At 37.9% G+C, this 13018-nt stretch overlaps 1 protein-coding gene across 1 annotated transcript; it reads right to left on the reverse strand.

Annotated features, from left to right (window-relative positions):
• Positions 1-367: 367 nt before the first annotated feature.
• LOC139737053 (semaphorin-2A-like) lies at positions 368-12440 on the reverse strand. The gene is made up of 6 exons (XM_071647732.1): positions 12363-12440; positions 10431-10568; positions 7994-8121; positions 6047-6158; positions 4283-4343; positions 368-1072 (listed from the first exon to the last, which is right to left on the reverse strand). The coding sequence occupies exons 1-6, from the start codon at positions 12406-12408 to the stop codon at positions 718-720; spliced, it is 840 nt and encodes a 279-aa protein (XP_071503833.1). The 5' UTR covers positions 12409-12440; the 3' UTR covers positions 368-717.
• Positions 12441-13018: the final 578 nt, after the last annotated feature.

The following is a 13018-nucleotide window of genomic DNA, read 5'->3' on the forward strand; positions in this document are numbered from 1 at the left end:
TACTGAATATGCCATATTATATATCTTAATAGCGAGTCCAAATTTTCGCAAATCGGGACTTCCCGGTGATTTCACAAGTGGTTAAATTCGTGGTTGTGGAGTCCTGTACTGAACGGAGAAATGTATATGCATACGTCACATTCATATCAGGATCAGGGTCAATATTTTTGTGTGTCTTTAATTTTAAGAATAGTATTAATATAAACTCATTGACTCACGAAATTCCAGAAAATAAAAACCTCGCGAAATATTCAGCACATACAGTATCTGTGTCTGAAGGACAGAGGGGTTTCGATAATTTTTTTTTGTTGGGGGGGGGGGGGCATCTGCCCTACCAACAATTCCTGCTGCATATGGCCATGATTGTGTCCCATCCAATTCTAACTATCCATTGTGAATATTATTTATAACATTGCACACCCTATTTCCTGTTTATAAGCAGACTGAAATTCAAACCATAAATAGATTGAATGCAGTGAGAATACTAAAGGGTGTAACTTAAAGGTTGTTCAAGAATTGCCAGGCTTATGAATTTACCCTGAGAAGTGCCTTGGTCTATCAAATGTGTTAGCAAAATCTTGGGAAACTGATTATGCACGGAACAGAATTACAGGATGTATCGGGGGGATGGAAGAGTTTCCACCTCCCTGGATGTATGAAGCATTTGATGTTTTAATGGCTAAATGCAACATTGGCTTACAACTTGTTACGTGCTACTTACACATTTAAGCAGCTTAGGTATATCATTTGTTTGTTTTTTCTATAAGTCAGTGAAATTATGGGGGGGGGGGGGGAATTGATATGTTTACCCGCTCCCCCCAACAACAACAACAACAACAAAATCACTGGATCGACGCCCATGTACACACACACACACACAGACAACCAAAGAGCACTCAGGCATGTAATGACACGACATACCATCCTCCTTGCATCCGTATCATCCGGGTGTCTGGCAACCTCCAACCACAATTTGTCACTGGACTCCTGGCCCCTTCGGTTGTCCGTATTGAACAATTCCGCAATCTCCGTCAAGTTGTAGCGACAGATAGCAGTAGATGCCGTGCCACCACTGAATATGCGGAAAGATACGGTAAGTGTAGGGGTAATAAAGAGGTTACACACCGGTACAAGGAGTGCTGGATCGCAAGTAGCATTGTAATGTCTGTCCAAAAAAAAAATTACAACGGGACCCTCTGCAAATGATAACTTTAAAAATAGTGAATCAATCCAAATACAATTTCAGGGTATGAAACTATAACTCATTGCCCAAATCTTGCAGAAAACCCCATTTAATTTGCTTCAGTGGTCGAAGAGAAATGAGGAATCTTATAGAGCATGTCAGGAATCTCTTCCCTCCAAGTTCTGTCTATTGTGTTTACACATTAATGTGCAGTTCAATGGGTGTTACTGCCCTCCAATGTTTATTCTAAATTTGTATTGAATAGTAATGTTTATGCTTATAACACCCGTCGTGCTAATGATTATCATTCATGTCATGTGAGAACAAAAATTTCTAAGAATACAGTTTTTTATAAAAGTCCATTAATATGGACCGAAATACCATTTGATTTGAAAATGAAACCGTCTTTGAATAGTTTTAAAAGGAATTATAAATTTTTGCTCCTGAATTCATATTCTCATTCAGAATGATTATTTTAATTGCACTTATATATGTCTTTTGATTTGTTCTTAAGTCCTGTCCTTTTCTTTTCCTCCTTAGTTTCTTTTCTATACTCCCGATATATTTTACACAGTATCTATGTTTTCTAGGGGTCAGCGATTTAGAAGGCTTATTGCTCTTCTCTGTTGACCCCCCATTCACATGAATTTAAGCATCGGCTCTTGTTCTTGTTGTTGTTTTGTGTACGTGTGTGTATTTCTTTTGATATTCATATATTTGTATCTATGTGTTTTCATTGTATGAATTGTTTGATGATTTTATGTCGAATGGAAATAAATTTGAACTTTGAACTTGAACTTATCTTCAATTTTAACAAAAATTTCCAAGAGCATTCAAGTGCTAAACTTGGAAGAATCAGACTAATGACATGCTTTACAACAATCCACATTTCTCTGTGACTGCTGAACCAAATTGAATGGGGTTTTCTGCAACACAGAGCGAAGATGTTATATTTCAAGACCATGAAGAAGCATTTAGACAGTTTAATCATATTGGATGTTATCAATGCAAACATCTGATTGTAATTATTTGGGGACGTACTGTATATCGGCTCTGTGAGTTTATGGAGTAAAGTCTGCCATTACTCAGAGGAAAGATGTCTCAGGAAAAGGTCCACTTTATACCATTCACGCTAGTCAATACACTATTCATATACTGTACATGTGTGGTTTATCAGAGTCAAGTAAAACTTTTCCATCAGAATTTCAATCATTTTCTTCATTGAAACTGTACAGATTATCTGGGAAACTGTAGGCCATATCATTCGTAATTAAGATGTTCAGACAAATGTCAGACTTGCAATACAATTTCAGTACTCTTTGCATCTGGCAATTTCTGGTCATATGAAAGAGTTTAAAGGCATACATGACAAATGTAAACTTCTTTGAGTTGCATTGATCTTACCCAGTGATCTTGCACCAATCCACAATATTCATAATTACAGCCAATACAATGTTGTGGTTAAAGGGACTGTACAGTAATGGTTGAGGTAGGGATTCATGTTTTGAACATTCCTAAGTGAGATAATGAAAAGCCTCTTATGAAATATGAAAGAGCATGTAATTTTAAGAAGGATTCAACATTTATTTGATGAAAATTGGTTTTTTCAAATGGCCGAGATATCCAAAAAAGTGCTAATAATAAAAGGCGACATGCCACAACTTTATTAGGATCTCTTTGTTTCACCTTGTTTTTGGATATCTCAGCCATTTCAAAACCGATTTTCATCGAACAAACTTTTGATACCCCTTAGAACTGCATGCTCTTTGACATCTCAAAGAGTGGTTTCTGAATATCTCGCAAAATGTTAAAAGCTAAATCTACACCTCGACCAGAACTGTACACACCCTTTAAGATAGAAGCAATACTTTCATTCCACTACATATGAAATCACTTTGCATATTCATTAGATATTCTTAATCGGGAAAACTTATCACTGTTTATTAAAAAATCCAGCACAACCAATTTCTCACAGAACTGTGAGGCAACTGCAATTAGCATGATAGTTTGTGTGCATATACAATCCTGAACTCATATATTGACATCAAGATCGAGTGATGCATATTGTTGCTTGGGTGACAAAACCTTGTTTTTCAAATTTTGGTGAAAGTCACTTTTTAGGATTGATTGCCCGATAATCAATTCAATGATGTCCTGTCCAAATCCTAGCTGTCCTGTTAAGTTCGACCTCGATTATCCGGCCTCCTTTTATGTGCAAATCTCTATTATCCGGACGCGTTCAAGCAGTTAAGGACATTTTTTTTCATCCAAAAATTGAGAAAAAACAGTGACTTTAAACTCAAATAAAATTTCAACAAAACTCACACAATTTACCTACAATATTCCCGACAGAACTAACATAAATTCACACCACATTATCACTGTAAAAGTAAGGGACTACAATTTTGCGCAGGCTAGCATAGATTACACCACCGCTGCAGGGTACGCTACCTGCCTAGCTGCCAGTGCACTGGGACGGCAGCTTGGACGGCAGCTATATACATTAACATTGTGTCTCCCATATCCGGCCAATTCCCTTATCCGGATGAGCGCCAGTCCCGACATGGCCGGATAATCGAGGTCGAACTGTACCCCCAAAATGAGGCACCAATGCATGTCAAAGCAAAGGCATTCCCATTTGTTACACTGTTTTGGTTGCTATATTTGTTTGTTTGTTTGTTTCTTAGTTTTTGCTCACCTGAAAATTGACATTTGGTAAATATGAGGTCTTGTCATCCTAGCCACAATATGTTGTCATGATTCTAATATACCGTATTAACAATTCCTTTTTGGAAAATATTCATTCATACAAGCAAATAAAGCCAAAAAGAACTTGGGGGGGGGGGGAGACATTTTTGCCACTCTTACCCTAGTTTTTGTTTCATTTTTTTTTTTGTCTTCTAGACATACAAAAAAACTGTGAAATTTCAGAAAATATGTATAAATTTAAGCGAGCTCTTTTCATTTCTTGTGCTAGAAATTAGTTATCACATGACACAACCATCCATTTTGGCCTCTTTTTTTTAATACAAATGTAAATTCTTGAGTGGATGTCAATGAATAAATAAGCTTTGAGCAAGCAAGGCTTGAGACACTAACCTTGTTGTTGTAAACATCCCATAGAAAAAATTATCATCATCATCAATTCTCACAGTATCCTCTGTGAAATAAAGAGAGAGAGAAAAAGTACAGTGTACAGAACACGCATCAAACTGTATTTCCTATCTGAACTGGATATGGAAAATTCCAGATTGTGTCAGCTACATGAAATCCACACAAAATACGCCAGACTGCTATCATACAATGAAGGGTGAAAATAAAGCCTTTCATGGAAATATGCCACAAAAGCTCTCAGATAGTAATTGATTTTAACCCATTAAAGTCCCTAGAATACCTGGACAGGTGTCTACTATGGGAAATGTGCCTTCTGGCAACATCAGCCCACACTCAATGGGTTAATCAAAATTCTACAATTTGACACATCAGGAAAGCTGTACAGTAAACTTCCCATAAGTTGAGGTCATCAAAAGATTGGGAAATTGCTATATTTCATGAAAGAATTTTATTTCTCCCTTATGATTCTTTACTTTTTATCTCTTGAATACTATTCCATGAGCTGTAAAAGGAGAGGCAATGCACATGTATACAAAAAAAAAGAAAAAAAATAGATGAAAAGCATGAATGAGAGTCCATGGGTTAAACAAACTGTGCATGCACCATGTGCTGCATTCTGATCCAGATCATTGCTGCAGCAGGGCAAAGGGTTTAACACAATACATTGTAGGTGGCATAACACTGCTTAATCAAGAGTATCCTCCAGTATATGAACCAAGGGATACAACTAGCTGTAATGTGTCACACCCACAAGACGCTGTATGGATGTAAAACCAGACGGGGATTCAGATTGTACACACAATCACTTTTGAGTAATAACAGTATACTAGAATTGAAGAAATATGACATGTACACAGTTAATACTGATTTGTTTTCAATGAAGTGGGCAGGAGACTAAAGTTGAATTTTACTTCTTTTCTGTTTTGTTGTTGTTGTTTGATCCTTTTTTTACCCATGTATCTACATGTAATTACGGCAGTACATGTCTCAATGAGGAATACATTCAATTACATCAGATTGCTCAGCATGGCAAAATATGTGATCGTGCACCACAAAACCAACAAAAAGTTGCACGCTTGATTTTATGTGAAAACTCAAAATAACTGAAATGGATCACCCTAACAATTATAAATTTTAAATATTTTATGAAAGATCAATTCTTCTTCTACATCATCCTAAATCTTTTTAGCAGTTTTCTAGAATACCTTTTTTCCTAAAATAGTATGATTAGGTATGTCTTAGAGGCCTTTATCATCTCATACAAACCCTTCTACACACACTTTATTTTCAACTCTAAAAATTACTTTTGTAAAAATGACTACCGATTTGAAAATTGGTAGTGGTCATGAATAGAATGTGTTGATAGAGCATGCTTAACTACAGCTCTATCTGATAATCTCTTCATTGTTGTTGCTATGGAGTCATACATCATTCCTTTTTTTTTTGTCCCATTCATTGCATAGAGCCTGGCTTGTAAAAGACTACGTGGTAGAATGGGCACTCTATGTCTCTCTTCTCAGTACACACTTTTACAGAGTGTGTACTGTCTTCCCATTATTTAGGTAGGTAAAGATAGTCCATCTGTATCAAGTTATACACCATTTCAAAGCCAAAGAGTCTGCTCTTTCAGAATCAGTGCTTAACCAAAAATCCATGTCTGGCAACTTTTTGTTGGTTTTGTGGCGCCGGGTCACATAAAAGATTCCTAATCTCTCCAGGGATCAAAGTATTCAGGGAAACTCTACTTACGGACGATATCAAAGTAGAAAGGGAATCCAGACCCCACAGAGCATGTCAGGCGAGCTTTGAGAAATGTAAGGAAATTCCCACGGAGTGGAGATGCAATCCCGCCATCATCATTCTGAGTCATGGAAAGAAAAGAGGTTTGATTACGATCAAAGTTATTTCCCTTGTCAGCGTAACACAAATAAACATGATTTTAGGCCACAAATGCAGACACTCTTGTCTATATTTTGGGTATCTTACATACCAAGTACATGAGTTGACGCCACAGGAACCTGGTATATCAGCTTCCCGTAAGGAATGGGTCAAGGTAAAATATAGTTTCTATATGCCTGCAGAAACTGTTGCTTTTCTCTCTAGAATGGATTTATATGTATCAGAAATGTGTGAAATGTTGCGATGACACAATTCACCGTAAAGTGGGTTCTGAAGAAAATATTAGCCAAAAAAGTACACCAGAAGTACTGCAGTCTCATACAGTAGTATACCCAATCATGGTATCAATTAAATACAAATTGGGTTATAGCAATAACCATGTACATGAATCTTCAGAGGAATCTTGGTCTTTATATTTAGTTATTGTTGTCCTTGATCCCTAGATGAATATTCATTGAATTTCATGTGGACTTTTTCAAATTAGCTCCGAAACCAAAGATCTGGGCATGGACTATTGGCAAACTTACATTGTGGACAACCTGAGATATGAATTCTTCTATGACTTCGAAGCGAACAGTTGTTGTAATATCACTGAAAAGTTTACTGACATTAGGCAGTGTAAAACTACATTTTTTTTTTCAGAAATAGTACAATCATTTTGACTGCACTAGCTGACTGCAGGATAGCTGTGAATATTTGAGAAATGCTGTGGGTTTACGAAATGCACACCGGTCAAAAAATTATCCTTCTACAGTATTTCCATGTGACACATTTGAGTGCCAAAAATTGAGTAAAATATCCGATTCCGAGGAACACAGCTTGCTCTACAGTATGATTTGGATTGCATTTTAAAGATAATAAAAAGTTTTGGTACCTCAAAAGTTTCCTTGAATTTCCTTGTCTTAGTTTGTGTTTCAGGTTAAAGTACCTTTCATATAACTAACACTGTGAGACTTACTCGCCCCAAAGTGCTCTCATGTCTTAGTAATCATGCAATTAACTGCGACCAGCAGCCCCATACGCATAGCGACCAGCAGTCCCATACGCATAGTGTAATCGGGCTTCGCATTGTAGCATTCACGATCATGACAGATTTAGTATCGGAGGGCAAATGTCAACTCAAAATCCCAAAAATTCTTCAATTTGACGACTTACCAACCAGTCATCAATTCGAACAGAAAGGGACTATTGGCAGAACCAAACGTTGTTCGAAGCCTGTTTTCAATACTTCAACTTAATTGGTAAGTCTTCAAATCGAAGAAATTTTTGGATTTTAAGTTGACATTTACCCGCGATACTAATTCTGTCATGATCCTGAATGCTACAATGCGAAGCCCCATTACGCTATGCGTATGGGGCTGCTGGTCGCAGTTAGCTATGCGTACAATGGGCTGCACGCTGCTGGTCGCAGTCAGTGGTTTCGTACACTAGTTATCGACGCGGTACCGCGACGGCTCTGGTACGAAACCATTATTGCATGATTACTAAGACATGAGAGCACTTTGGGGCGAGTAATTCTCACAGACAACGTACTTTAACCTGAAACACAAACCAAGACAAGGAAATTCAGGGAAACTTTTGAGGTACCAAAACTTTTTATTATCTTTAATAGAGATTGTGCCATTTCACACAATTTTGATGGTACATAGCAAAATAAAGTGATAAGAGCAAATACCCTATAGTTATCATCATGTTGTTTGGGTTTAATAGTGAAACACTTCCCATGACTACAGTTATTGCATAATTTCCGATGCAATTTGTTTTTATGATGGTCAAGCTGCATTTTTGTTGCTGTACCTTGCACACTCTTCCTATTCTGGAGTAGATGACGTTTCCGATGTTGGAATACTCTTCTGCCTTTTCTCGATAGACAAAATAGATATGTTCCCCGTAATCCATGGGTTCCCCGACAAAGTCCACAGGTTCTGAAGTAAAATTGAGATTGACAGACGGAATGGGTGAATATTTATATTATATTGGATGGTTAAAATGGGATACCAGGGAATATTGCACGAGTTAGGGCCAATATTGCATGAATTGAAGATGAATGCAATATTCCCTGGTATTCCAAGAATTAATGCCATCCAATACGATTATTATCATCTCCAATTATGTAGAGATAGCTTAAACTGCACAAAAATACTGTGGGACTACTTCAACTTGTTTTTGAAGTTGACTCAGCAGACCCATCTCAGCACTGAAAAGGGGAAGCCCCTAAATCTGCGTATGTGGCAAGCAACTAGCAAGATGTTTGTGTGCTTGTGTAACAAAATTTTGTGCTGTAGTAGCAACGTTTGCATACTCAGCAAGAGCTCGCACAACAGACAAGACAAAATACGGTGTATTCTTGAACAGCCAGTGACAACGGTAGCCTATGGGGAATTAATATGTTGGAGGATGGCCTATGCGTTTCGTTCAATATGCTCTGATATTGAAGGGTAAAAATTGAGCGGACAACAATATGCGTTTTTAATGCGCCGTCAAAACTTTCTCTATAGATGATAATTATATCCCACACTATAGATCTCTGAATACATTCCACTACATACACATACCTTTGTATCAAGCGTTATTAACTAGAGGTAATATATGGCATCCAAATACAAACATACTCTTTTTTTCTATCTCTCTCTCATGGATATATACTCACACACACACCCCACATTTTATATCAAAAGGGACAGAATGTGCAAATTTTAGAACAACCATATTACATGCTTACATTTACTTAAATGCCAATCATACAATTCCTGGCTTATTCACATTTCAGGTATATTATCAAAATGCATAGCACACACACACACACACACACACACACACACACACACACACATATACACAGAGAACTTTTACTTCGCCTAACTAAAAGCACTCTGAGGGTGCAGAACTCCATCAAAACAGCAACTCATTTCCAGGTACAGGGGAAACTCGGTATAACGAACACTGCTTTAACGAGATATCGGTTATTACGAGGAAATTTTCCCGGTCCCAAATTTCCTTCCACACAAGTCTATGTAAAATGCTACTCTTATAGCAAGATCGGCTATAACGAAATAACTGATATAACGAGATCAATTTTGTGACTTCCAAACAAAGAAAAACATAGCCAATCAAACCTGCTATACCGAGGTAAAGCAAAATGTCTTCGGGTAAAGCTTTACTTCGCTTGTGCTATCACCTTCCGAGATTGTAAAGCTTGATGCGCCAAAAACTGTCTTGTACACACATATTTTCTTCAGTGCACTCCAGCTAGCACCGCATGTTGTACGTGTATGTGTGTGTGTGTGCGCGCACACTGATACATGCAGAAAATGTGGTGGGACGGCCATATGTATACATGACATCATCATGACGTTTAGCAGGTGTGAGGCAATCTGATGCTGTGATTGGCTTTCTACGTAGGGAATTCCCCATCTTCACACACACACGCAGTCATCTATACAGAATGCGTCACATACACACACAGTATTGTGCAGACCATATTCCACACACAACACACACCCATACCATAACCACATACCAATCCACAGACGATCTTGACACAATCGCAAGCTATATAAATTTACAAATTCAAACATCTACAATTGATAAGAAACACATTCTTGATATTGGATTTCATTCGCGAAAAACATCTTCTCACCCATAAAGGTGAGTAATTCCCTCACACACATTATCAAGTTATCAGTATTGACTGAAAGATGATTGGTAGTCCCACATGTGCAAATTAATGTCTTTATGTTCTACTTTCTTTTATGCCTACTGATATAACGAGATATCGGCTATAACGAGGAAAATGACTCGGTCCTGACCATCTCGTTATATCGAGTTTCCACTGTATATTTCCCAATATGTAGAAGCCTATTCCAGCTGTGTGGCACCTTGCCAGAGCAGAGCACTACGAAAACCTCAAATAAGCACAGCTTGAACTCCCAAGTTCATTGACACTATCTGCTAAAAGACTTTGAAAATCCCTCACAAATCCATAGATTCCCGGATCACTACCAAAACTAGATCATCTTTTCCTTATGTCATTATAAACTTTTCCTGCAAGTTTCATCCAAATCCATTCCCAACTTTTTGAGTTATTTTGCAAAAAGACAAACCAACGCCGATGATCACTTAATCTTCTCCTTCCTTGGTGGAGGTAATAATTGCATACCATGTGTCACCTACAATCTGTGAGACCATGCAGTCTAGCTGACTCTACGATCACCATGAATTATTATTCACTCACCTTCCAACCACTGACTCTGAATCTCATCAGTTCTCACATCTTCCTGTCCGGTTCTCACATTAACTTTGCTGAAGAGGGGATCCTGTGAGTAGTGGTTGACCAATCCTCCGACGAAATAAAAGTCAGTACCACCGACATCTGAAAAACAAAACAAAACAAAAATCACAATGAGTCTTGGCTGGCAGCTTTCCATGAAAATGACAACCAATAAACAACCAATTGGTCTCATTGTTATATCCCTATACTTCTGAATCGAGACCAACCGCTATACAAAGAAGAGCACTGTCTTCTGTATGTCCACAGGTGTTCTGTTGTAAATGCAGTGCGCTTAGTCTTTATTCAAGGCAGCGAAGGGAATATCCAAAGGGTTATGATGTCCACAGCTGTCACGCGGTGCGCTTAGTCTTTATCTAGAACAATGTACCGTTATCATATCTAAATCATATCTATCTATCATACCTAATAAAAGGGATTATCTATACTGTTTTTTATACTACCCTCTCAACAAATACATCAGTTTTAAACAAAAATCACTCTGTTCATTTAAAATATCATCTATCATAATGTACTGTAAAAGTGGTTTCTTTCGCGTAGAGAAACTTTCGCGGTTTCCATCGGTGCCGACTTTTTCGCGTGTGTTTAAATTCGCGGTCGGTAATGATAGCGTTGTAACAAGCTACGAGTTCAAAACATTTTCGCGTGATGTTGAATTCGCGGTTCAACCTCAAAGCGCGAAAAGCGCAAAAATAAAACCACCGCGAAAGAAACCACTTTAACAGTATTGTAGTGTACGGGTACATTGATTTTGCATTATCTTTCATTTTTGGATGGAAATAAAACGACATTGGCGTGGTATTAGTGTTTTCACCATAGCGTTTTCACCGGAAAATGATAAATAATTGAAAAATACGGTAAAATTCACAAGGAATTGCTTGTTGTTGTTGTTGTTGTTTTTGTTTTTAGATAAAGGGATATACACTGCATTATAAACTTTGGATATTCCCTTCGCCGTCTTTAATGAAAAGTAAGTGCTGTGGATATCATAAACATTGGATATTCCCTTCGCTGCCTTGAATAAAGACTAAGCGCACGGCGTTTACAACAGAACACCTGTGAACATACAGAAGACAGTGCTCTTCTTTGTATAGCGGTTGGTCTCGATTCAGTATAGGGATATAACAACGAGACCAATTGGTTAAAAATTCATTTATTATGACTAAGCTACTCATTTGGAAATGCTATCATAGCTTGATAAACATATCTATGCCTGACAAACAAAATGACACCAAAAAGGTTTTGCCACCTCAGGTGGTACCAATATCTGACCTGGCCCATGGACTAAATAGCTCACTTGAGCCTCCGGCTCAGGTGAGCTAGTAAAACCTGTATTTTGGCTTCAAGTGATTCCCTTGTTAATCATTGCCAGTCAGTACATGCATATGTACTATCTAAGTTCCATGAAGATACCTTGAACTATTTGCGAGATATGGAGAAAAAAGTGAAATCTTATCATTTTCACTTGACCTTTGACCTCATGACCTGAAACTCTCTGAAGAATCTCTATTTGGTAGTACATATACGCACCAGGTTTCAAGAAAATACCTTCAGATAGATATGGGGGAAGTTGTGAAATTTTGAGCATATGACCTTGAACTTTTGACCTTTGACCTTGAGCATGCACACCCAAAAGTTATTAGGCACAACTTTGCCCACTCATACACACACGTGCCAAGTTTCATTGGGATACCTCAAATGTTACTTTAGTTGCACTGTCCACAAAATTGATTACAGACGGAAGGACGGACAACCCGAAAACATCATGCCTATGGAGACACTTCATGGCAGAGGTATAAAAATTCTCAACAGCTGAAAAGATTTGCTGGCAGAGGAAATGTCCCACAGTCGTTGAAACAGGAGTGGAAAGTAACCTACCCACGGGACCTGTCGAAGAGAAGTTCTGCTGTGGTCTCCTGGGCATGTTATCCACTGAGATGTTATCATAACAATCTCCCTGCAGGAAGAAAACATGGAATCAACACTAAATCTGCTATTGAATCTAGCAAATATAAGCACAATCACTCGATATTTATATTGTAGCCATATACATAAACGATAAACATCTTGGCAGACTTGCAACATGATAGTCAAATACCGCTTACTGTAAACGACGATAAATTCGCGGCACGGACATTTCATGAATTGGAGCCGGCAACCTTTCTCGCGGAATGAAATTTTCGCGAATTGCCACTGACGTCCAATGCATATTTAAGTAGGCAAGAATTTTCACGTGCATTTTAATTTCGCGAATGTTGGCACTCGCGAAATTCGCAAAATTAAAATGCACGTGAACATTCCCCGTTTTACAGTACACATTCAATAATTGTATCAACATGTGTATATCTTCCATTATAAATACTGAGTAAACGAGGAATGTTAGCGTACATTTTAATTTCACGATCATCAAGATTCACGAAATTAAAATGCAGGCAAAAGTTCTTGTCTACACTACATGCATCGAATGGCAGTGGCAGTTCCTGGAAATTTCATGCTGCAAAAAAGGCCATCAGCTCCAATTCGCGAAAAATTCA

Source organism: Diadema antillarum, unplaced genomic scaffold (assembly GCF_040938485.1).
Source record: "Diadema antillarum isolate AM-2024a unplaced genomic scaffold, OU_Dant_1.0 seq00000678_RagTag, whole genome shotgun sequence".
NCBI lineage: Eukaryota > Metazoa > Echinodermata > Echinoidea > Diadematoida > Diadematidae > Diadema > Diadema antillarum.